Source organism: Watersipora subatra, chromosome 3 (genome assembly GCF_963576615.1).
Source record: "Watersipora subatra chromosome 3, tzWatSuba1.1, whole genome shotgun sequence".
Lineage (NCBI taxonomy): Eukaryota > Metazoa > Bryozoa > Gymnolaemata > Cheilostomatida > Watersiporidae > Watersipora > Watersipora subatra.
The window spans coordinates 64458429-64485617 of record NC_088710.1 but is presented as its reverse complement, the minus strand read 5'-3'; the positions used below and the strand labels follow the sequence as shown (position 1 = coordinate 64485617).

The 27189-nt window shown below is 37.0% G+C and overlaps 1 protein-coding gene across 1 annotated transcript; it reads left to right on the top strand.

Annotated features, from left to right (window-relative positions):
* Positions 1-34: 34 nt before the first annotated feature.
* Positions 35-27171, top strand: LOC137392288 (TBC1 domain family member 30-like). The gene is made up of 15 exons (XM_068078960.1): positions 35-85; positions 6121-6271; positions 7057-7417; positions 8103-8243; positions 9959-10123; positions 13919-14046; positions 17529-17654; positions 18817-19002; positions 20493-20661; positions 21063-21234; positions 23113-23387; positions 23556-23651; positions 25061-25304; positions 25735-25886; positions 26093-27171. Exons 2-15 carry the CDS (start codon positions 6152-6154, stop codon positions 26485-26487), a joined length of 2730 nt encoding a protein of 909 aa, XP_067935061.1. The 5' UTR covers positions 35-85; positions 6121-6151; the 3' UTR covers positions 26488-27171.
* Positions 27172-27189: the final 18 nt, after the last annotated feature.

Below are 27189 nucleotides of genomic sequence, written 5' to 3'. Positions count from 1 at the left end.
ATCAGAAACAGCGTACACATTTTATAATAGTCTCACTAGAACTGCTAGCACTGTCATAAAATAACTTACTCAGCGGTTATAGTAGGTGAGAGATTATTAAAATAAAGTGTTTTACCTTTTTTTAGTTGTACTGTATGGGTCGAACTGCAACAATATATCAGTAAACATATTAGTTTCTACATACGGACAGCAACGATTATTATTTCATTATAAATCGTCAGTTACTACCTCGCTTAGGAAAAACCCTTTGCGTTGTTTTTTGCAATTGATAAGTTTCCAATATTTTTATACTGACGGAATCATGTGAAGCTGAAGTACCTCATTGGCAGTACTTGGGTTAACTTCAGTTTTGTGATGCATTCGTCTAGTGGTCGCTCTAATCAGCTGCTTTTCCAGTCAATTTCAAGTCCGACTAATGAAAAACCCCAAAATGATGAGTAAGGCTGAGAACGTGAAACCGAGAAGGAAAAGTTCGCCAGCTTCACTCATATAAGGAACACTGACTTAGTTTGCTAAAAAAAGACTAGGAAAATATGAGGAGTTCTTAAGGATAAGCCTGAGAGAAACTAACATTAACTGATATGGACAGGACTTGGAAAAACATCTTTACACTGAGATGTTGCCTTGTCACTAATTATTTTTGTAGTGGATTAAGTGTTATACAAACGTTGCTTGTTGATAATTAAATAGCTCTATATGTTTTGTTTATTTTACATTTTCACTTTACAATTTCTTGAGCACTAGTTATTGGTTTATACCAATTTCAGCCTTATACCTAACTGTGTTTAATAGTTATCGGCGTATTGTTTCCTTGCATTAATACTTGCCTAATGAAACGCTGTAACAACTATACCTGACAAGCAATATGTTACCTAAAATTACTGTCAGAAGTGTGCACAAAAGCTATTCTTATTCTTTGTATGTCAATTTGTAATTCGTGCACATTAGTGAATGAGCTATCCGAACAGACGTCCTCTTCAGTTTTAATGCATGAGTAACGAGCTGTTCTCTTTGACGTTCGAAAAAACAAAATTTTCTTCAGTGGTAATGCAAGCAAATGCTTCTCGAATTTTTGGCGAACTATTCAACAATATAACTAAATTTGATTATTTTGAGTTTGCACATAATATATATTTGCTTTTTGGTGAATCTGTTCAAAAGATTTTCAAAGCTGAGTGTAAGGATATTGATGAGTGTAAGGATATTACGCTATGCGTTAAAGTCTATCAAAAGCTTTCTTAGTCGCGCGTTTTGGGAGATAGTCGTGTTTTTCAGAGCTCTTCGAAAATTTCTAGATTTCTTTTTACAATTTCTTTCACATACCTTTTATTACCCCTTTTTATTATCCTTTATTTATATTTTATTAACAGTAACACCAACAGACAAAATACTTTACTGTGGACAGGCAGTTCGGCCGCTTTGGGCACTGCCTTTAAATTTTAAATTTTTTTGATTTTTGTTTTGACATATGATGATGCCTACGGGCAGGACTAGTAGTAGGGGCTCAGTTTCCCAGAATGGTCGAGATTCTCCATGCAACTCTCCTCGTTCTAGTAATGGCAGTGTTGCTAAATCAGTGTGTTTGGCTGGCTGCAAGACTTCTGTGCTCCCCAGTCAAAAAGCATTGCTGTGTGATTTTTGTGACCTTTGGTGCCACCTTGAATGTGATGATCGAGTGTCAGCTAAGCTGTATGCAGAAATGCATCGCAGCCAATCGGATGCAGTATTGTATGTATGCAAGACATGTAGGAATACTAATTTTAAATCGAGTGCAGCTGCAACAAAGTTAGCTCACAATGAGGACACTTTATTAGAGATTAAGACCATGGTAGCAAACATTGAAAAAAAAGTGAATCATCAGGAACAAACTATTGCTTCCTTTGATGAAAAGATTCTTGGAGTCCAAACAAATAGTTTCGCTGAAGTGGTGAAATCCACTCAGCAAATCAATGAAATAGCGAAGAGGGTAGAAAACACTGTTAACAAACAAGAAGTTCAGAATAGAAAGGTTAATGCGATTGTATTCAATGTAAAGGAAGATCACAGTGATTCAGTGGAAACACTGATGAACAAACTTTTAGATGAACTGTCACTAGACAAAACATTTCAATCGGCCATGAGACTTGGTGGCAAGCCACAAAACAGTAGCAAGTATAATCGACCAATAAAAGTCTCCTTCCCAAGTGAGGAAGACAAATGGACATTTTTGAGGAGGCTAAACTCCATAAAGCCAGGAGGGGTATTTGGGAAACTTGACTTAACTCAGGAAGAACGAAAAACTGAGAGAGCTTTGGTAGATAAGTTGAAGGCAATTAGGCAACAATCACAGGAAAAGACATTCAAAATAAAAAACTGGGAAGTTGTGGAGGTGTTGGACCAGGGGAAACTAAAAACTGTTTTCAAATTTTCTACACCAATATTAGATCAATAAGGGGCAAAGCCGCCGATATATCGGACCTTTCGATGGAGTATGATGTTTTATGTTTTACTGAAACTCATCTGGACAGCGTGGTCTATTCTAGTGAACTTTTTGATAGTCAATATTTTACTGTTCACCGAAGAGATCGAAACCTTCATGGAGGTGGTGTGTTGATTGCTGTCAGAAATGGAATCTCTCATAGAGCAGTTTCTTTAAATTGTGATACAGAAGCGGTAGCGATTGAATTCACAGAGCAAAAGCTTTTAATGTTTTGTATCTACAAGCCTCCAACTTGCATCGATCCCGATTTTTTAAATTTTTTGAAGGATTGTAGCGGTATTGAAAAAAGTTTGCTAGTTGGCGACTTTAACTTTCCTGGAATTTGCTGGCAAACAAACCCTGCTTCAGTGAAGCCAAAGACCGCAAATAAGGTTCTTCACAACAAATTTGTCAGTGACACACTCTCATTAGGATATACTCAACTAGTTACTGATCCAACCCATGTTAAGGGAAACACTCTTGACTTGCTGATGACCACCCACCCAGGCATGGTGGAAAATCTAGAGATATACCCTAATAGCTTAAGTGATCACAACATCATTACTTTCTCAATCAAATGTGCAAGATCAATTAAAAGTGCTGCTAAGACTACCATCCTATTATATGATAAATGTGACTTGGTTCAATTCGAGCAGTCTCTTGATCATCTTTTGCGTGATTTAAAACATGCAGTTACCACTAGTGTTTCAATTGATGAACTATGGGACATGTTCGAAAAGAGCTTTATCCAAGCTATTAACTTATCGGTTCCAACTAAAGAGATAAGGAATGAAAAACATTTGTGGTTGAATTATAGTATAAGGAGAAAATCTCGTAATCAGAAACGACTTTGGAAGAGGTTTAAACAATCGGGTGATAATTTTTTGTTGCAGAAATACAGAAATGAACAAAGGAAGTATAGAAAGAGTATACAAGTAGCCAAAAATGACTATCTAAAAACTAAAGTTTTTGCACCATTGGAACAGGGTAATTCTAAACCCTTTTTTAGACATATTAAATCTTTGAAAACCAATACATCTAGCATTGAGTCTCTTGCCCAACCAAATGGCGAGTTGACAGAGAACTTGCCACAGATTACAAACCTGCTTAATGATTTTTTTCAGCAACAATTTTGTCAGTCTGAACAACTGTTGCATGTCGAACAGTGTGAAAACTGGGCCGCCGATATTACAGCCTTGGGCGTTTTAAAATTGATTAACGATCTTAAAATCAAAAAAGCCCCCGGTCCAGATGGTATTAATGGTAATATGTTGAAAGTACAGCCCGAAAAAACTGCAGACTGCCTAACTATTGTTTTTAACGAGTCATTAAGGCTTGGTAGAGTTCCCACAAGATGGAAAGAGGCTAATGTGGTACCCCTTCATAAAAAGGGTGACAGAACAGTTCCAGGGAATTACAGGCCCATATCACTGACAAGCATTCCATGCAAGATTATGGAACACATCATTTTACATAAACTGAATAGCGAACTAGATCAAATAATTAGCACCTCTCAACATGGTTTCCGCGCTGGGCTCTCCTGTGAGACTCAACTGACATCTACCATTCACTCAATTGCAAAAGCTTTGGATAGAAAAGTACCAACTCATGCTTTAATTTTAGATTTTAAAAAAGCCTTTGACAAGGTCCCTCACATGTTTTTAATTAATAAACTGAAACGCTACAATCTTAGTCCTTTTTTAGTTGACTGGATTAAACATTTTTTAACCGGGCGAACTCAAAGAGTTACGATAAAAGGGGTAAATAGTGAGAGTCGTTGTGTTACAAGTGGGGTACCCCAGGGTTCTGTCTTGGGGCCTAGATTGTTTTTATTGTATATTAATGATTTGTCTGAATGTGTTGATTGTAATATTAGTTTGTTTGCGGACGACACTATAGTTTATGCCTCAATTGATAATTCCTTTACTGTTGTCGACTTTCAGAATAGCATAAACGCTGTCTTCGATTGGTCTCAGAGGTGGAAGCTAGAATTTAATATTGAAAAGTGTAAGGTGATGTGTTTTTCAGGTTCTGCATGTTCTGACGACCAGTTGCCATATTTTTTAAATGGAAGTTTGTTACAGTTTGAAACCCATTCACTATACTTGGGAGTGTGGCTATCTAGTGACCTTTCGTGGCAGTATCACATCGATTGCAAAGTTAAAAAGGCCAGTCAAATGCTAGGATTTTTAAGGAGATCTATATCTAGTGCACCTAAAGCTCTCAAACTACTTGCATATAAATCCTTTATTAGACCTATTTTGGAGTATGGATGCCAGGTGTGGGACCCGTACAAGAGATACGAGGTTGACCAGGTTGAGGCGGTTCAGAGAAAGGCTGTAAGATTTATTTGCAATGTTAAAGGTCGCGATATTGGTGTAACTGGCTTAATTAAAGACATGAACCTGGAGACGTTAGAGGAACGTAGAACCAACTTGCGTAAATGTTTGTTATATAAAATGATCAGAGACGCCTGTTCCGAGTCTCCAGGAGCAATATCACACAAGTTTCCTGAGCTTTTTAGTAAAAATAAAAATGAAGATCATTGTACCACTAGAAGTCAGCGTGCCTCGCAGCCCATGAATTTAACCGCAAATAACAACAAGTACCATAATAGCTTCCTTCCGAGAACTATACGAGATATGAAACTCGGAGATATATATGTCATACAATAAGCTTTTTTATTTTTTGTTTTTGAGGTTGTAATTTTAGTCTATACTTTTGATTGTACAAACTTGAGGCCTGCACAATATATTCATATGAATATCTGCAGGATCTATTTATACCGATACCGATACCGATAACGTATCAATTTTTCATGCGGTCTAATGCGCTAAATACCCAGTAGTTTGAAGAGATAACTGTCTTCTAAACTATCTGACTGAGCACAGGTTTACATCTTGCCATCAATAAGAGCAGCAGCCTTTGTCAAATGATGTGTACATTGCTCCTTTATGTTAAAGGCTCAGAGGTAAATTCAGCCACTGATGCTGCAGTTCCAATTTGAATTTCCTTGTAGACTAGGTTGATTAGATAGACTAGACCATTGATTCTATTCAGTACAAAAAGATAAACAAACATTAAAATCAAAGTCCTGCTCTAATTTGCTTAACAATGTAAATTCATTATATGCTGGTCTAAACATTTGGATGCCATTGCCGAGTTCACTACAATAAAAAAGATTGGAAGCATTTATGGACATGTTAATAAAGATGTTGCATATTTTTTTGCAACTACTCTGATTAATTTTGAATATTTAATTGCATTACACTAGTGGTGTTGCCAAAAATATTCATCCGTCATTCATTTCCTATTCCAATAATACATGACATCTGCAGCATTGCCAAAAGAACTGGGTGGTGTGTACATGTGAAACACTAGTAAGCAATTAAATGAAACCAACTACTTGAACAGCACTAGACAATTTGGCAAAATAATTTATATTCTTAACGCAAACCATTCTTGGTAGTAAAATTTATCGTATAATTTTAACTGTAGCTCATTTAAAGCACATGCAAGTGGAGAATAGTTGCAGTGTATCAATATATTGTGAAGCTATAACCAGCCAAGAAATAAACCTTGTAGTTATCGTTTTACGACACATTCTGATCAACATCAATCCATTAATATACTTGCTATGTGGTCAGAACCTTTTCGTTTAGTTACTCCTTCTCTATACTTCCGGTGAGAAATATGGACTTTGGAGAGTTTTCAGATGTGAATCTAGATACAAGTGACTCGAGCTTCTTCAAATCTTGTGATGAGAGTCTTTCAGAAGGAATTGAAGACAGTGGTATATGGTCTAATGATACGGTAAATTTATATTGTTTATATTTAATTTATATATGTATTTATATTTTGTTGGCCACTTGTATCAGTAACATGCGAGTTACGAATTTTTGTTGGTCATTCATTATAATATAACTTCTTTGATTTGGTTAAGGACATTGTGTTAGATACAGTTCTCCGCTGTTTTAACAATATATTGCAAAATATATTGATACTATTATATACCTAGACTACACGTGCAACAGATAGTGTAAAATACACTGTTCTGCATCACTTGTGATTCTCTTGTTTTCAGGTTTTTGGTAAAAAAATTATAGCTAAGAAACTGTAGAAATGTGCTACATAGCAACATTGGCAGCTTGTATCATGTATAGTTTAGCAGAGATTAACATCAACTACATGTACGTGTCATGTATAGTATCATAGATATCAACATCAGCCACATGTACATATGCTGACCATGTTTATAGTAATATATACCAACATTAGTAGCTTGTATATATCATGCATATAGTACAGCATACCAATATCAGCAGCTTGTACATACCATGCCTGTAGGACTACATAACAATATCAACAGCTTGTGCGTACCATAAATATAGTACTACATGTCAGCATCTTTTCGGTACATGAAAGCTTATAAAAACGGAGCCACAATGCTTTTTTAGCAACTCCTCTATCCTATTGCCGAGCACGTATCATGGGCAGATTATAATATTCATATGTTGGGCATCATTGCAAAATTTATCATATTTTCCACTAATAATAATATTCTAATATTATTAAGATTGTCATATTTTTTTGTATAGATTCCAGGTTACACAAGTTGTGACAATTTGTCTGGCTTAACAAGGGCAGCATTATCATCTCATGATGCAGGACTTCGACCTGTCGATAGTGAACCAGCGATAAGACAGGACATGTCTAATATGAACCTAAACGCTGGACATAATTCACAAACAGTTCTACCTACAGATGCTGCTGTATGTGGTGGAGCGGAGAGCAGCTGTAGTGATGTAATGTCTGACAGCAGTAGCTTAAGAGATGAAACAACTGACGATAGTTATGCAACTAGAAACTTTAGTCGCTACTCACGGACTAATCTTCGGAAGCAAAGCTCAAAAAGTTCCATAGATGAACTTCTCTTCGACTTGTATGATAAACACGGAGGTGAGTTGAAACATTATCCGAACTGAGTGTTTCATGAGTTCGTGCGAATGTCGCTGATTCTTAAAATAGCTACTAGAATACTACTTCGGCCTAAGATAGCCTGCTTTTTAACCATTTTAAGGGGCCTGTTCGGAAATGTTCCTAAAGAGTGCACAGTTAAATCTAAACACTACAAGGTGTAATCATGAGTAACTAACTATATTTCAGATTTCAACATACATCCATGATGATTATGATCATGCATTTTTGGAACAACTTGTGGTGTTCATTATGTGGTGTCTACTGCAAATGTATCAAGGTTAGCATTTTCAAAAGACCAGTAACAGAATTAGGGCTAGAAGCAAGTGTAGATACTCGGAACCAAAAATCCCTTCCCACCCTTTTAACGCTGAACAAGTTGTAGAGTGTCAGAAAGTGACAAGTCAGCGGGTAGAAGTAGTTCGGTACAATATTTACGATCATGCATCTTTCCATCACTCAATCATTCATTCAATCCTTTATTCTAGATCAGATTTGCAAGTCTCCGGTTAATGTTTTTTCTTTTGTCCCCTGTGAATAAAGCAGGAGTAATAAGTCAGAGTAAACAATATTGCGGTCTTGCTTTGACAGGAGATAATATTTTTTGTCTATTCATGGTTGTTTTAGCTAGTGATTACTTAATCACATATTTACTATTATGTTGCAGTGGGAACAAGCAGGCACAACTCTGTATGTAGTATAGATGGTTCCAGCACTGACTGTAGCAGTCTCTCAGAGTTTCAGCTTGTCAAGTCCGATACAGAAGTTGGCCAATCGCAACACACTTTAACATCTCTACAACAGTGCAGTAAGTTCTCAAATAAGGTCTTCAGTTCAATATTTTACTTTTCATAGGTATTTGTATTTTAGAAATTGGTAGGTAAATGTCTGCGGAGTCAGGTACTGCACTGATCATCACTCACGTTTGTAATCAGGAACCATTTCGTCTTCTAAAGGGGCTTCAGTTTTCTTTCTCATGCCAGTGTAATAAAATAAATCAATAATAAATTATTATTTATTTTATAATTATTAAATAATTATAAAATAAATAACAATTGACATACTAGTAAATACACAATAGTGACAGGTCGTATCATTTTCAATACAAATGCGGCATTTCATATAGCGCACAATGGGCTCCCAAAGTGGAACTTGTCCATGTGGCTTAGACTTTTGTGAAGCCAAGTCATTCCCAGCATTCATAAAAATGTAATGCTTGTGCTTGCGACTGCTATGACCTTCCTAAACGTCAACAAAACATATTGTTCAAAACCCAATTCATCATCTTTGAAGACAATTTTTTCAGTTGTTGTGTTGACCATATTGACCAACACCATTTTCAATAAAAAGCTGTATCTCAGGCTAAATTGCTTCGATTTCAGTTCCGAAGATTTTTCTATCACATAGGGCTAAAAAATAATTTTGTGATCTGACCTCAATTGTATTGAAAATGATATGACCTGTCACTATACTATCCTTCATTTTTTCGTGATGTAATTCTATCGTTGTCGGCCATCTTTGTAGACAACTTTTATCGTTAAAACACGAAGCTTTTGCAATGAATTTTTGAAAACGATGCTTTTGTTTGCAATTTTTTTATTGTAGCATCAAAACAACACAAAAAATACTATTAAATAAGAGAATGACGATCGTTTTCTACAAATATGGCAGCTTTTTCGTGAACGAGCGCATGTACAAATGGCTTGATGATGTCAAAAAACCGATGGATAGTGATCAGTATTGTAATCTGCACATCTAGTAGAGCCTAGTGGAATATTAACAGCTGTTTATGCAGATTTTAGCTTCAACTGTTGTCGTTTATCAAGTGATTTTCTTACTGCAGAGTCAGTTTTGGAAAAGCACGCTAAGTATTGGATATTTCTATTCGTCGAGGCTTTACTAATTTTCCCTGCGGAGTTCTTCCAAGCTCCGGCGGCTCTCATTTGATACTGTTATGTTGTCATAAGAAAACTTACATCACGTCTGCAGGGTGAAACGAGCCAGACTCGTGCAAATACAGTATACACGTGCAAGTGTCCTCATTGTCTTCATCAAGGATCGTTTCACAAAACCTTGTGGGCGCTGAAGGCTTCATAAAGCATGACGTCTCACTAATGAATTCATAAAGCATGAATGACGTAACATGCCCGCATCTTTTATGAAAGTCTAGCAAATTAGACTGCTTTGTTATAAATATTTTTAATGTAGTGTTCCAAACTTAGCATGTGTGAGGCCAATAAGCGGGCATTTTAAGTTCGATAGCATTGTTCAGTGTTCTATTAGCACGCTGTAGCGCCTCGTGTTATTTTGCCATTGTCCATTATAAACATTGATTTCACTCCATATGGTATGGCTTCGGCAGCTGTGGATAATGGACAGACCCATTAAAGACTCGTGTTCTGAACATGCCAGCTTTGCATTAGTGGCTACCACAGCTCGTCTATGTCAATCTGTCGTCTCAGTTTAAGTGGAAGAATCCTGAGCGACAATTTTGGGATTGTCTTATCTACGTGTTTATTCTAGGCATGGAAGAACTACGGAATATTGCTATGGATCTCTCTAACAAAGTTGCACAAAAGAATACGCAGTTAGTTAAATGTCTAAGGAACAGAGAAAAGCATCGTAACCGCTGCTCCAAGCATTGTGATATGATAACTGCAGTACTTCAGGCCTGCTCAAGCAAGTCTCGTACGTTCCTTTCTTTGATAATGCACTTATTCCTTTATCACTCTATGTTGGAGTGCATAAATTTAGTAGCTATTGGGTCTACTTGTGTGAGTGGTCGAAGCTACAGCCATTATGGAAACACACGTTGGTTTGAACTGATGTGGTTAGTGTTTTCGTCTGCCCTCTTAGCAACAGTTTGGGCGGGCATGTTGTGTCTGACTGGTGGGGAACTGTGTCTTATTTGCTTGTTTTCTACTAGTTGCAGTATGTGTGCTCGTGTTTTAGCCCTAAGTTGATATGGTTCGGCGCTCTGTGTGGTCTTAGCAATAGCATGTGTGCGGTCATGGTTCAGTACATGGTCATAAGGTTTCGGCAGTATTCAGGTATTCTCATGACTAACCCATATTTCAGTGAGTAGCTACAGCGTTGTATAGCATGTGTAATAACAGGTAGTAACAGGTAGCTACCATAATCATCCAAGTATGATGCTCTTATTTTTCTCCAAGTTTCATCATCAAAAGCTAGGTAAGCATTATACTTGAGTGTGTGACAAAACTCAATTTGCAAAATCCACTTATGTGTAAGCGGAAATCAAATATATAAAAAATAAAACAAATATATAATAAATTGGTACGCTGTGGTATTTGATCAATCAGTATAATGCAGGAAGGGAAGTTGCCGGAGTCTAAAACTCTGTCCACTTAATCTGCTTATTTTCTGGGCTTTAAGACTCACCAGATTATAAGGTACAGCTGCATCGATTGATATGTCAATTTCTGTCATATTTCCATTCATATATAAAGGGCTTCGGATTATAAGGGCAATAAGTAAACAAAGGGGGGGGTCGGATTATAAGGGCAATAAGTAAACAAAAGGGGGGCGGATAATAGGGGCAATAAGTAAACAAAGGGGGTCGGATTATAAGGGCATTAAGTAAACAAAGGGGGGTCGGATTATAGGAGCAATAAGTAAACAAAAGGGGGTCGGATTATAAGGGCATTAAGTAAACAGAGGGGGTCGGATTATAAGGGCATTAAGCAAACAAAGGGGGGGACGGATTATAAGGGCAATAAGTAAACAAAGGGGTCAGATTATCAGGGCATTAAGTAAACAAAGGGGGGTCGGATTATAGGGGCAATAAGTAAGCAAAAGGGGGTCGGATAATAAGGGCAATAAGTAAACAAAGGGGGTCGGATAATAAGGGCAATAAGTAAACAAAGGGGGTCGGATTATAAGGGCAATAAGTAAACAAAAGGGATGTCGGATAATTCGGAAGTTTATTCAGCTAATTGACAACAACTCTCAACAATGTTCAGTTGCAGGCTAAGAAAAAAAACCAAACAGTTGTTCAGTTGGAACAAAAAAGTTCAACATAAGCTGCACTCACTTTTTTCGGTAACATCCTTTCTAATACAAAATTTAAAAACTGTGGAGCAGCCGTAACACACAGGCACATAAGATATTCGTAAATTCACCATCTTTAACAGCAGCTGTAACACAGGCACATAAGATATTCGTAAATTCACCATCTTTTTCAGTTTGTTTCTCGTCCACATATCCTTGAAACTTCATGTTTAGTGTCTGTGTTAACCACATGGTTTTGACGTCATATAGGCCTGTATCCCTCTCATCATTATCAGAGCCGGTCTCGCCGCTGTCACCAACCTGTTCAGTGAAAGCTCCAATGACACTAGAGACTGATACGATAGTCTAGACATCTGCTATCCATTGGCAGATAGTGGCATAACTCGGCCGTCATACCACATGCAGTCTAAAAACTTAGGGAACGTTATACTTGAGTATGTCAAGGAAGAACAATTTTTCGATTGAAACATGAGTGGAGTATTATACTTGACTAAGCATTATACTCTGGTGTTTACGGTACAGTGAGTTTATCGTACAGCATTGTATGACACCTGTAGCAGCAGGTAGTTACAGTGAGTTTTTCATGCAGTATTGTATGACACCTGTAGCAGCAGGTAGTTACAGTGAGTTTATCGTGCAGCATTGTATGACACCTGTAGCAGCAGGTAGTTACGGTGAGTTTATTGTGCAGCATTGTATGACACCTGTAGCAGCAGGTAGTTACAGTGAGTTTATCGTGCAGCATTGTATGACACCTGTAGCAGCAGGTAGTTACAGTGAGTTTATCGTGCAGCATTGTATGACACCTGTAGCAGCAGGTAGTTACAGTGAGTTTATCGTGCAGCATTGTATGACACCTGTAGCAGCAGGTAGTTACAGTGAGTTTATCGTGCAGCATTGTATGACACCTGTAGCAGCAGGTAGTTACAGTGAGTTTATTGTGCAGCATTGTATGACACCTGTAGCAGCAGGTAGTTACAGTGAGTTTATCGTGCAGCATTGTATGACACCTGTAGCAGCAGGTAGTTACAGTGAGTTTTTCTTGCAGTATTTATGACACCTGTAACAGCAGGTAGTTACAGTGAGTTTACCTTGCAACATTGTATGACACCTGTAGCAGCAGGTAGTTACAGTGTAACATCAAGCGGACAATTCCTCATTACTGAATAGGTTTAAATTCTTTTGTGTGTTGATCTGTTATGAAAATTTTTGAGCCAGTTTTTAAGCCTGTTGAGTCTTAATTATTGATTCATATACGTGGAATTGGAATAACCATTTAAATGCTCTACAGCCTAAGGAACTCTGTTTTTGCGTTTTCTTTTCATATCCGCTTATATCGGCTTTCTTTTCGCTTTAGCTGATCTTTCGGATAGCCAGTCTCGTAAACAATCCTCACTCATCTCAGGCTTCAGAAACTAGCATAGACTTCTATACGCAAGTACTGGCATGGTGAAACATGGGCTAGTGGAGTATGTATTCGTGTGTGAGACCCTCCTTTCTATGAGATAGAATAGCTATCCTGCCAGCATTGTGGCACAACCAGCATTGCCAGCAGATTTGTGTTTGACACCGAGTGCTACCTCAACACGCTGGCAATGTCATTTAACCGCTGTTGGAGCAGTTGCTCCAATTTTCTGTGAGAGTGTGTTAGCCCTCTGCACCGCCTCATAAGTTCGCTTGTGGTACAGTCTCTCTTAGGGCTGCCTTTATTGGCGTCAGTTTGTTTTATCTGGCCTGTCGACAGTGACAGGTCTGGTTATCTTACACGGATTTAGCCAATTGCCAAAAATGAGTTGGTTGTTTAAAGATAATTATTATAAGTGAAAAAACTATTAATATGCTGTAATATCAATACACACACATGAGTTCATCACATGGCAATACTTTTGTGACTGGAGTTGCCAGTCATGTTCACTTTCGAGGTAACTGGACGGTTGACACAACTTCAAAAATGTTGCTACTTCATCAATATTGTGCTGTTGGGCATATTTCCTGGCTGACGTAAACGGGCTTTTAGTAGAGGTGATGTAATAGAGCAAACCCTTGAGAAACCTCTCCAGTTATTCTGTGAGTCTCCCTCTTTTATCTATTTTTATCCTTGAGTGACGTTCGCTGTCCTTTTCTCGTCTATATATCTAATGCATTATTGGATTTTCTCATCATCAAGGGAACTGTTGCAATAAGCTACATTACGTTAGAGTGTGTAATGTATGTTTCCATAGCTGTTCTATTGACTGTCGCTTACAGTTGTGTTAGTACGAGTCTGGCTGTCAACAGGTAAGGTTATTCTGTTGATTTTAAATTTGATCCTATGTTACTGTTTATATACTACGCAGGGAGTTGGTTGAGGGTCTGACTCAATTGTACCAGTCTTGTAATTGGTAGGCCTGCCAGTTTACTTGTAATATAAGCAAGGCTGTGATATGCTTAGAATAGCTTTCATATGCGCAGGTTCTGATGCTCTAATGAAGTTCACCATAGAACCATCATCTGGAGATGTAAGCTTTGACCAATGGAAGCGCGCTATAAAGGCGCTAGTGCGGGGACCCGTCGGCCTCCCACCTCACCTTAGAAACACAGTAAGCTTGCTTTAATTTATAAATATAGCGGACCAGCAAGTTACTTATTCATGTATTGCTCCGTATTATATATTATACTAGCTGTGCTACCCGACGTTGCCCGGTATTTAACATATAACAACGCTTGCCATTCTAGCTCTCAAACTACATATCATAAGAAAAGTGTTTTGTGTAATTGAAATAGATTAAGAGAAAATAAAAACAACTGTGAAGGTTTTCAAACTTTGTCAAACAACTTTTAGACTTCATATCATGAGGAAAATGTTACATGCAAATCAAATAAATTTAAAAAGATAAAACAGCTATAAATGGTTTAGATATGTGAAATAATTAGCAAGTAATAGCTCAATTAAGTCGGGTTTGCTACGATTACAATAAAAGATGATTCGATAATGATACAATTAATACGAACTGAGAAAACAAAATAAAAATCCTGAATATGTAGAATTAATAATAACAATTTTTGCATAAAAGCGTGTGTATAAAAAAGGTTACTGTTCCACCAGAAGCTATCCATCAAAACTTTGAATACGACGATACTGGTACCTTTCGACATTGGTACAAATGTAAAAATGAGATATCGACTATCCTCGTCTGGTTGAACGGTGAGAGAATGTAGAGGCTCTTTCCACGGAGACGATATAATTGTCAGCGTGTGAAGAATTGGCCTTGACCCCAGATATAGTAATTGAACTTTACAAACAATATTTCTTAACAGGGGCATCGCAACGCGTGGCCTCATCGGTAAAATAATCAGCATGCGCTATAGCTATTGCCGGAGTGACAGACAAACACTATGAGGAATATATATATATAGATTAAATTAATAGTTAATTAAAGTAAATTAAATAAATATTAACTTAATACATTAAGCAATATTAAATTATATTGCTTACTGTATTTACCATACCATAGAGCACAGGTGTCAAACACATGGCCCGCGGGCCACATGTGGCCCGCCACCTCATTTTATGTGGCCCGCGAGGGCTTCATTACTCATTCGCCCGAGACTCATTCTCCCGTATTTATAACGCTGCTAGGCACACCAACGTGAGTTATCTTGTCTCTAAAATTTGTCTATTCCTTGTGTTGTTATTTTTACATTACATAGGAATAATTTTGATTAGTCAGAAAAAATCTTTCTGGCCAATCAAACAAACGTACATATACAGTCAAACATGGATAACTCGTCCACGGATAGCTCGAACACATGGTTAATTCGAACATTTCCTTTGGTCCGTTCCCACGTAATGATAAATTGCTATAGATAACTCGAACTCAACACTGTTAATTCGAACTGTTTTTTTGCCCAACAGCTACCGAAACGGTTGTTTTCGCTTTAGAAAAATCACTTTATTCAAAGCCATAGAGGTAAACTTCATCTTTTCGTAATTCATAAGCGTCGTTATTACCACCATCGGCAAAATATTTTTGTCAACGACTTTTCTAAAAGTTTGGTGAAATTTGATTTATACTGCGATACGATGAATAGCACGGGCTAGCCGGGTCACGCGCGCAAGAATTTTCGCCACGCACATACAAAACAAAAATCGCATGTTGTTTTGTATGTGCGTGGCGAAAATCCTTGAGTACGTGACTCGGCTAGCCCGTGATGAATAGTTTTCCGACGTTGATTCCGTGTTGAATCAACGTCGGAATGTTGAATGTTTAAAACGTCTTAAAAAATGTTGTAATTAAACGTATACGTTGTCTGAGCTACAAAAAACTATTCATCGTTTGACCTAAACACAGAATACGTGTGTACATTCAATAAGTATCTATTAAAAAAGCGTGAGTGATATAGAATGTACCATAAAACCTCGTAAAACTTCTAATTGAACTGCCTCGGAGTGTTGCTCTTAACGAATCCCAGGTAAAGTAAGGTAATCTGCATAAACTTCAAGTAAAAACGGCAAAATTGATCGTGGGTAAAACCCCAAAAGAAAAAAATGTCTTTTCTTTTGAGCATTTCAACAACGATCAAGTTTTGCCAATGTCAATCTGAAAAACGTCCTGGCAATAACATCACCTCAAACAACAAACCAATCTCAAGTGATAGAAAAATCTCTATACTTTTTCATGAAAACGTTTTAAACTTTACATTAGAAGCATTTAATTTGAAACAAGCCATTTGTGCTTTTGATTTATATTATAGTTTGTATATGTACATGTATCTACTAATAAATAAGTAAATATATGGACTTGTGACAGTGCTCTGATAACTTGAATGCTCTGATAATTCGAACACTTTTGCTCGGTCCCTTGAAGTTCGAGTTATCCATGTTTGACTGTATACCTCAATGATCTCTCTGGCAAAAGATATAACTAAATTACTGCGCCCATTGCGACATCTACTGAAACGAAAATCATCGCTGTCGCTTTAAAATTTATCGTTCGCGATCAATTTTTTTCAACTCCAGAAGTAAATATGCAGATTCAGAAGGGGTAAGACAGTGAAAGACTGCATAAATCAAATTGAAACATTATTTTTAATGTTTCAAAGTTTTTACTAACTTAATTTTGTCAATTTGCATCGTTACACTCGAATAAAAATGCACTTTTTAGGCTGTCAACCGTAGTCAGACAAAAGTTATCATTCAATCTCGATAGGATCATATTCATTCTTAGAGCGGCTCCTGAAGTCTGAAAAGTCAAGAACAGAGTTACTGAACATAATTTTATTGTTTGAAACATGTTAATGACAGTTTATTTGAGTTATATTGGGATGTAGATTTGCTATGCTATGAAGATAATACTCGCGAGGAAAAATTTGAAATTATAGTTTCGTGATTTTCATGTTCATGACTAACTGTACATGTATAAATAATATTCATAACTTTGTATTGTATGTAATAAATTACTAATTTTAGTCAAACACTATATTTTGTAATTTCTTTGGTGCAAGTCTAACTTTGTTTCAGCAAATAGCAAATAATTTTTTGATTTTTTTGCTGCTTACATATTGATTTTGTGTTGCTGCTGTTGCAATTATTTAGTGTTTGCAGATTTAATGTGTGTATGCCAACAAATTCATGTTCTTAGCAGCTCACAATTTTTGATTTTACTGAAAGTATGCCCATGTTGATGGGTATTGTGTAACTTTTCTGATTTTTTTTCGAAAACAAGTGTTCTGCATGTTTTGCTGTGCAACTGTTCTGTTTGCAACTTTAAGTAATAAAGTCAGAGTTATTTAATATCAAAGACTAGTTTAAGTTATTTTATATTATTCGATTACATTTCATTACAATTATAAGTTACATCTGGCCCTTTGAGGACAGCCATTACGCTGATGTGGCCCTCGGTGAAAATGAGTTTGACACCCCTGCCATAGAGCAACAGCTCACTCGTGTCATTTGAAAATATGTCATCGTTGCCTAACAATAATATTCTATGAATTGTTTGATAATTTATAAATGTTTCTCTGTGGTGCGTTGATGTATGCCTCTCCATATACTCTAATATTTGAGTGCTGTGTTACTCAGGTTTGGCTTGCGCTGGCTACCAGGTACATAGACAGTCTCCAGCTTGACTGGAACAGGGTCATACAGTTCGCCTTCAACGACAAGTGCAACCCAGATGATGATGCCCTCGGAGCTCAGATCGTAAAGGTTAGAGCTTTTGATGCTAAATGTTTTAATTCGGTTTGGATGGTTTCATGCTGTTCATCATTTTTAAAGCATTGTTCGCAAGGCTGAAGAACACTGGAGCAGAAATAAGACGCGTCGCGAAATGCTAGTGCTAGTTTCGCCCCAGCAATGAATTCTCCACAAAGCACACTAAGGATCTCGGCAAAAAGTGTAATGTTTATGTCTAGAGAATTCCGTTTTTATCAAGGCGCTTTCAATGTGAATTATAAGCCTGACTAATTTTTTTTACGTGTCAATTATAAGAAAGCAACAAGTGGAAATATTGCACAAATATGTTAGCATTCACTGCTAGTGTCCGCTACAGCTTTAACATCCACCAATTCACTCACAAATACGTTTTCATATTCTTTCTATGAGTCTCAGCCTCTTATGTGGAAATGTCAGCTAGTTACATGGAAGTTGAATTATTATTCATTCATGGGTGAGCTGGTGGTTTCAGAGCAAAGTCTGCTGATGCAGCCGCTGTTTCAAGTCTCGTCAAGGTTGACGACTGTAAAAAGCATTCAAGTTCACTCAATTAGCCACTGTTCATGATCAATATTTGATCAATTTCCTAAAAAGATTGATTTTTGTAAAAGTTGAAGTTGTGATACTTGTCAGAACTCTTGTGATACTTGTCAGATACTGGTCATAACTCTTACAATTTAAAACATTCTGTAATCTAATCGATGACGCCTCATTTTGAGCTCATTGTGGATCTAAATAATTACTAGTAGTCATGCGAATTAATGGTGTGTCAAGGTCACTAGCAACAATAGATAATTCAGCCTCGTGTGACTGCAAATAGTTTGCCATATTTATTGCTTTGCAACGTTACGGCTACAATTTGGCACAGTCAATCTCTCAATTTCGACTTTCAAATTTTATCAATCTCATAGTATCGATCTAATATCTGTCGATATTTATTGACGTAATATCAGTTCAAAGTTATATCTTTGTTGATCTTTTCAATGTATCGACATTTTGTAAACAAAATTTGTCCCATAACTAGTGGCTTTATGAGGCCCGTGACTGAGTGATAACCTTTCTTAGTTGCTCACAAATTTGTTTAGACGTTACATTAGTTGAGCTTCTTTAGGAAGGTCTGTAGAGAGCCTGTTTTCTATTTAGCTTGTGGTTTTAGGATTTGCACCGAACAGGCTGCAGTTCATTTAGTGGCATAGAAAGGGAGGAAGATCGTGTGACACTGCAGAGGGTTCTCCTCGCCTATGCACGCTGGAACAAGGTGACTGGCTACTGCCAGGGCTTCAACATTCTCGCTGCCCTTATACTCAATGTAACAAACAAAAATGAAGCTGATGCTCTAAAGGTTTGTAAAACAACTAAAGGTTTGGTTGGTAGATAGTACGCCATCATACATTTCTTAGTGTCGAATCATAAAGGTTATAGTGTTAAGTCTGCCATCAATACACTGTTCGGTTCTACGAAGGAAAAGGTTATGTGTGACGTCTGAGTACAAATTGGAATGCTAGAGGCCTGTCACTGTATTGCGATTTATCTCACAGTGCCAGGATATATTCCCTCAGGTCCAATCCATTCTTTTGTGTTTTTACAAAGCAAATTGGGCAAACAAGCAAATGCATATAATAGCTGCTAGACTTTAATAGTCGAGTCAGACATTATCTATTGAGGAACTTGAGTTGAATGAGAAACTCATTGAAATATTCTTACGATTTGATTCAGCATGCTTTCATATGATGTAACATTGCAATCAGATGCATTTTCATGTCTCTCACCTCGACGCTTTGTAGTCTTGTTCCTGATTATTGACTACTTAATGAAATGGTGTCATCATCTGCACATATTGGTGTGTTATGGATAGTACAAAATACCATAAAACTTCGATTTGAATGCCAGGGCGCTCTATTTTTCAATTTTTTCCCATAGTGGCGTTTTATTAGAGGTGACTTTCAAATAGAGAGTGGTGTTGTATTTTTTGACTAGCTCTTCAGAATTTGGCAAAGATAGTCAGAATTTTGGAAAGATAAATTTAACCCTTTTACAGGCGGTGCGACATCAGCCAATCGCTAAAGGCAGCGGCATTTTTGTTAAACCGTTTTTCATTTACATCACATCAGACTGAGTTAAAGATGGAATTACTATTAGCCTGATACAGTTATTAAATATTTCGATGGTGTCACTTTTAAAATTTTAAAGAAAAAAACCATAAACCGTTTTGAGTTAATAAACAGTCTTCGATAAATCATAACAATGGATGATACTGTGTGGTGTTTCGGCAGAGTATTCTCATCGTTCATCAAAACGATTCAAGTCTTCAGGTAAGATTTTAAACCACGTTATAGACGAATCTGAAGACATTGGGTCGGATTTAGACCTTCCCCACTTCAAATTAGACTGTAGTTCTGATGATTGTGACAATTGACCTTCTCAGTTACACTGTCACTAAAACCATGGCAACTACTACAGCAACAACGAAAAAATTGATTGTTATTGATGTAACATTATTAATCATTATTAGTATGACTTTGTGCATACTTCTAATGATAACTTTCTACTATGGGTTCTTAAAGATCAAAGAATATCAAAGTGGCCATCAAATTGAGGTGGCGTTCAATTAAAGGGTGACGCTGTATTTTTCAATCTTCTCCTATAGTGGCGTTTCATTAAAGGTGGCGTTCAAATAGAGGTTTGGCGTTCAAATAGAGGTTTGGCGTTCAAGATAAAATTATGTCTTCTGCATATGCCTTAGCTAATTATTTTTCAGTACATATCCTGAAGTTGTTGGATGCAATGCATATATGTATATGTGTTGAATAGTTTTCCTGCTTGTAAATCTAGGTTATGGTATACCTTGTCGATCACGTACTTCCCAAAGAATACTTTGCTCACAACCTAAGAGCCCTCACTGTTGATATGGCTGTCTTTCGCAACTACCTCTCAATGAAGCTGCCCAAACTCTCTGCTCACCTTGTGAAACTACAGCAAGAGGCAAGAGATGACTTCACAGGTGATGTTTGCCATAACGTCTATATTCGAGTCTTATTACTGTCTCATTCAATAGCTGTAAATTAATAATAGGCTGTTCTTGTTACATCGTTACAACTTTTACGGTCATACCACCTCTCCTACAGTTTAATATATCGATTAATGTTTGTGATACTCTATTTTGATCAGAATATCTCGCAAGTACGTGTTAAAAACAACCTTTCATTAAACCGGATACAGCTCACAGAAAAACTCGTCTGAGACTATCGCATAGGTAAAACATTACAATTGATGGCATGAGAAGACAACAACCAATTTTAAACATAAACATAACTAATATAACACCTACCACATAAGTATGTTAATAGATATGAATGTTCCCATATATTATACTGTGTTTCATGTAAAATTGTACAATTGTAGGAGCGTGTGTGGAGCCCCCCTTAACGAACGTGTTCACTATGCAATGGTTTCTGACTATATTTGCAACTTGCCTGCCCATGAGCACCCTGCTTAGGGTATGGGACTGTGTGCTGATTGATGGCAATGAGATCTTAATAAGGACAGCGTTAGCTCTATGGACCAAACTTGCCAAGTAAGGCTACATGAGTTATTTCTCATTTTCTTTATTTATTGTTTCATATGATGAGTTTAGCTTCTTGTTGAATTGTTTGTTCGACATCACCGATAGCCTACTGTCCGTTTAAAACAGCTCTGCATTACCTAAACATGTAGATGTTTCCGAAAAAAAGATTGCCTTTGCCTAACATACTGCATCGGGAAAAAAATTCTTCCGTTAATAAATAGTTTTGTGTTATTTTACACAACAATTAGCAGGCGTTACATTAAAGAGCAAAAGCATCAGCTGATTACAGCTACTGTATGAGATTGATTGGTTCCTTGAATGGGTGTCATGGATGGATGCATCTTTTTCCCTTCACCAGTTGGCAACCTTGAAGCCATTTTTTAAATTTTCCAAGTCTCAGGAAGTGATGTATTAAATCTAGGAAAGCTCGCAGACTATTTAGAAGTTGTGTCATTTTGTACACTAAAATGCAGTGCTTGTTGTTATCTCTCCATCTTCAAATTGTTCATAACCACTGTTAAATTGATTCTCTAGCATATATCCCTCTAGCCTTGTTATCTGAGTAACATCCTCAAGCCATAAGGTTTGGGGGTGAAGAAACAAGAACCAGACTTGAAAGCTTCATACCATCAACCTTCACGCTAAGAATAAAGCTGGACATTACTCGATAAACCAGCTTGCAGTTTTATCCTATAGCACTCTATCTTAGTTAATTCTTACCAATAAATGAATTCCCGTATCTCATAGTTGGCCAAACTGTAGACAGTTGCTTTGTAGGTCAGCCATATGTACGAGGAGCTGCTATATTTTGTAAGCTTTTCAGAGTTTTGTTGCATATGACTGCTTGACTAGGGACTAACTGACAATTACAGTTCATCTTTAGAGATGCTCCACATGTTTCGATGCATTAAATCACTCGCCCTGACACAAATTTGATTGACAAAGGATTGATAAATTATAATATTGATAAAAATATAGCCGTGGATTAACATCACGCCAGCAAAAGTTGACCGTTTAGATCAACACAAATACTTGGATACAATTTGAATGTTTGACCCTGTCAAGAAGATATTGCTCATATAAGAGTGCCGGCCCTGAAGCATCAGTCATATTGTGCCAAAAAGTAGCCATAACATAATTAAATATGGCAGACAGATTACAGAAATGCAAGTCTGACTCATCTAATGTTACTACTGACCTTGATATTATTTGTATGACTGCTATAGTTATTATTTTGACATTTGTGAAAAAGAATGAGTTTGTCAATTATTAAACAAATATCAATTTTGGTCAGTACCACGGGTCAACTGACAAATATCCCCACTTTACGTATGACCAAAGTTGCTATTTTGGAAATTAAATCAAATTTTGATCATGGACGGTGGCTAAATATCATGATAGACGGTGGCTAAATATCATTTATGGTGAATTATTAAGTTTAACAAAAACAGTTTGTGATCAGTTTTATTGTAATTTTATACATTGTGAAATGTTTTGTTGGGCAATTTTCAAGTTAACCAGACATTGCCATGTTTTATCACCTTGACCCGCTAATGCCATTTTACTCAAAATCTATAGTATTTAATAGTGTACTGTTATTATTATGGTACCATTAGTCACCAATTGTGGTATTTTTACTAAGTTCATAGCATCAGAAAGGACTCTTAGTTCTGTTTTGAATTTTTAGTTCATCTCTAAAATTTAACCGGTTATTGTATGTGCCTTTAATAATTTGATTAACATATTTAATTTTTTGGTTTAGCAAACTTTGTGTAATCATTTTTAATGGCAGGTGTAACAATAGTATTATTTTAAATCAGTTGATCCCTGTGATGAATTCATATGAAGTTTGGTGAGTTCTTCTAAGGTGTTTCCAATTATTTTTAGGAAAGTGATTAGGTGCACAACAGCTGACGAGTTCTACATGACCATGGGCACTCTGACCCATGACCTCAGCGAGGGCAAAATAATTTCAGTAGAAGAACTCATTCGAGCTATATATGGCATGGCCCCTCTACCACTGCCCAAATTTTCTGAGCTCAGGGAAAAGTACATGTATGACATCACTCCCTTCAGTGCTGCCATGAACTCTGCCAGCCATAAGGCAGTCTACAGCGGAGACGATGGTCCAGACTATCTTCAGGAGTTGTCTCATCGAACTGGTATGCGAATTATGATTTTTGTTTTGATTGCTGTGGTTTCAGTTATTTCAAGTGATAATCTTTTTATAGCTTGGCAGTTACATTTGGTAGTTACATTAGCCGACCAATTTGCTTTGTTCTGTTCAAATCTGTCAACTTGCAACGCATGAACTTTTATGTTTTATCTAGAAAGCAAGACGAATCATTCTATGGATGTTGCCTTGCTGAAGCGACAATATTCCAAACTCACTCAAAGACAACGACAAGCAAAACTATTGATGAAAGGTATTGTTTGGTTGCTAAAAGTATTACTGATTCAGTTATCATTTGGTGGCTCGCTTGTTTTACTCTGCTGTCACTACACTATGACTAATATCACAGTGTTACTACTCACTCATATCACTGTACTATGCCTCATATCAGAGTGTTACTACTCACTCTCATCACTGTATTATGACTAATATCACAGTGTTACTACTCACTCATATCACTGTACTATGCCTCATATCACAGTGTTACTACTCACTCTTATCACTGTGTTATGACTAATATTAGAGTGTTACTACTCACTCATATCACTGTATTATGACTAATATCACAGTGTTCTACTCACTCATATCACTGTAAAAATTGTAACACAGTAGATGCTCCTATAGTGTAAATGTCCTTTAATGTAAATTCCACATAACATAAATAATATATGTAAAGTCTTTGTTTCGTATTACATAAAAATTTCATATAACGTAAAGTGTCAAGTCGGTGCAAATTCTCAAATTCGATTTGAATAACTGGAGTCTCATAGTTAGCCTTGAAGTATCATTTTCTCTTTTGTTACTTTGGTAGTCCAGTACCAGTATACTAGTACCCTGGTAGTCTAGCGTGTAGTCTAGCGTGTAGTCTAGCGTGTAGTTTAGCGTGTCGTCTAGCTTGTCGTCTAGCGTGTAGTCTAGCGTGTACTCTAGCGTGTAGTCTAGTGTCTAGTCTAGTGTGTAGTCTAGTGTGTAGTCTAATGTGTCGTGATGAATCGTAAGGTGTGCTGATAAAGCAAAGATAATAATATTCAGATTATTCAGAAATATGTAAGGGCAGTCGATTGGGGCAGGTGTTAGAGTGTTGATTTGCCAATCGAAATGTCATCATTTGGAGTCTCGTTGAAAGTGATATTTTATACTAGCGTCTAACCCTGGTTTCGGAGAAACGAACGGACAGATCAACACAGTTCTTACTATAGTAAAGATACATTTTAGCTTAACATGACCGTAATCATGAACTCTAAACCAAGTGAAAGCGAGAGGAAAAAAGAGAAAAGTTGTCGATACAAACCAATAATACCATAGTTACTGTACAGCCAGTGAATTGAAAAAATAGATTTAGTTTTTTCCTTTTTGGAAGGCCAAAGAGGTGAGTTAGGGAAGACTTAGGAACAGATTAAGCATTTTACATGTATTTTACTGTTTGTATAACATAAAACCCATATAAGGTAGACATTCTCAGAACAGATTATTTACACTCTAGTAGCCTCTACTGTACTTGACTATATCATTTTTATACGTATATTCTATAAGTTGCACTCAGATTCATTCCATTATATTTAATTGGATGGTACCATATCTGGACTGTTGATATTATTTTTAACTCTCTCATGAATGCGTGATTCGACAATCTGTTGTAGCCTTTGTTGTTGTGTCTTATAGGGCCGATAGCATCTCCCTCTCCTAAGATCATACCGAGCAGTGCAACCCCAATTGCCATTAACCACCTGTTTGTTGGTAAGGAGTTGACGGAAAGAAATAAAGAAGTGGCAGCGAGAAGAACCAAGGAGAGTAGAAGATCTACAAGCATAGATGGGATAGTTAGAGCTAGTACATCTTCTGTTTCAGAACCTGTTTCTACCAAGTTAGACCCGTATGAATTGACTCCACAATCACAAAATATCCAGTGAGTTTCTTGTGAGGTTGATAAAGTGTGTTAGCTTAGGTTTGCTATCAAGCGTTAGGTTCTGGCTCAGAGATCCTTTCCATAGATTACATGAATGGTTAATTATTTAACATGATCGCCACATTGTGATGATTCATATCTGGGTTCATCGGTGGGTCCAGTACAATGTTATCAAGCCATAACACTATACTGGACCTGTATCCCTGCAGAGTCTTTATCTAGTTATCATAGCACTGTCTGTCCCTGTCTGAAATTCATGCAATTTCATGTATTGATCTCACCTTGTTAACATTGTTGCCAAAATATGAAACGGGTTTGCAAGCATTTGGCACCAAATTACAAATTTTGATAGATGGTGAATTGGTGTTGAGTTATACACTCTTTGCATTGAAGCAATTTGCCTGACAATTTTGATGGTTTCTTCTCACAGATGCAAAAGGAAAATAGGCTCAGTCAAGAGTACATCTACAGCTGACAGTAACAGACAGGAGGTTTCGGTCATGAAGGATCCCAAGACCAACAGACAGAATGACCCAACCTCTATTCAGAGATGTCTGAGTGACAGTGATTCCTCACTATATGGTGGGTGTTTACGATAGGCAGGAGCAAGTCTTGCGCTAAAGCTAAATTGATGTAACTATTTACTTATACATTATGTCGGTCATCTGCTGGAGGCTTCCTAGGGAATCGTCTTAAATGAACTGTGTTCTGTTAATGGTTATACCCTATGGCTGACCTTAGTGTGGTTATAAGACAGTTACTGGTGATATGTAATAATAATATTACAGAGGAGGTAGTAGGACATGCACTCAACAGGCAGGTTAGTTCAAGCAGTATGACATCTTGTACCACCACAGACAGCGTGTTTGAGCATGAGGTACCATCACCTTCAGCCGCCAATCACTCATACTCCAACAACAGGGGTGAGACTCATCTCTCTCACAAATCTCTCACCGAGAAAAAACCTAGGAGTCATTCTGTTCGCGGACAAAGAGAGTTCAATCCTTTCCCCGTTCCTTCCACTGGCATGCTCTCGGCACAAAAGGCAAAGGTGGGAATCAAGTTCGGACTGTACAGGCCTGAAGACGCTCTACCTTATGTGAAACCAGCTGATAAAAAGAGTTTTATAAAGAGTGATAAAACGTTGATGAGCAGGATGCCGGTGACAAGCGCCATGTGGTGATGCGCCTTTGTGCTTTATTTATAGAAATATATCTCATCAAAACATTTTTGTATGCATTTTATCTCAGCTATATTTGTAGCTCGAAGTTACGCATTTGATATTCTTGTTTTATTTTATTCCAGAGTTTGTTTTTGTTACGGTTAGTTTTATTTCATTTAGACGCTAGGAAACAGATGCTTATCCTACTTGTTACCTACTAGCTCAGTAACTACTACTGATAGGTAGTTGGCTGTATCACTTGTCTCTAGTCCAGCTTGTCTCTCCAATCTCTCTTCTTACAGTATTTATATCTTGTTTTTGTCCGTCGAACTAAATCTCTAATTGTTCACATTTTGCATAATGCACCATTTCCATATGTATTTGTGTTGTCTTTTATTTTTGTCCATGATTATGTCTCCGTGTCTAGTCTTGTTGTGATATGTGCACTTGCAAAATTTGGTTTATATTTATGATGATATTATACATGTGCGTGTCTATTGTCTATAATAGAGCCAACTTATGGTGCTGGGTACTGACTGGTATAATTACAGTCATCGGAATGTTTCCATTTTTCTATTTATTATTATATACATGAATAAACAAGCCGTAGGCAATCATAATGAGCAGACGTTTGCATAAATTCGATAATCACTTCTATGAAGGGCACTTTTGGGTATATGTTAATAAAGGTATATTGACAAGTTCCTGCTGGTGAGTTATGCG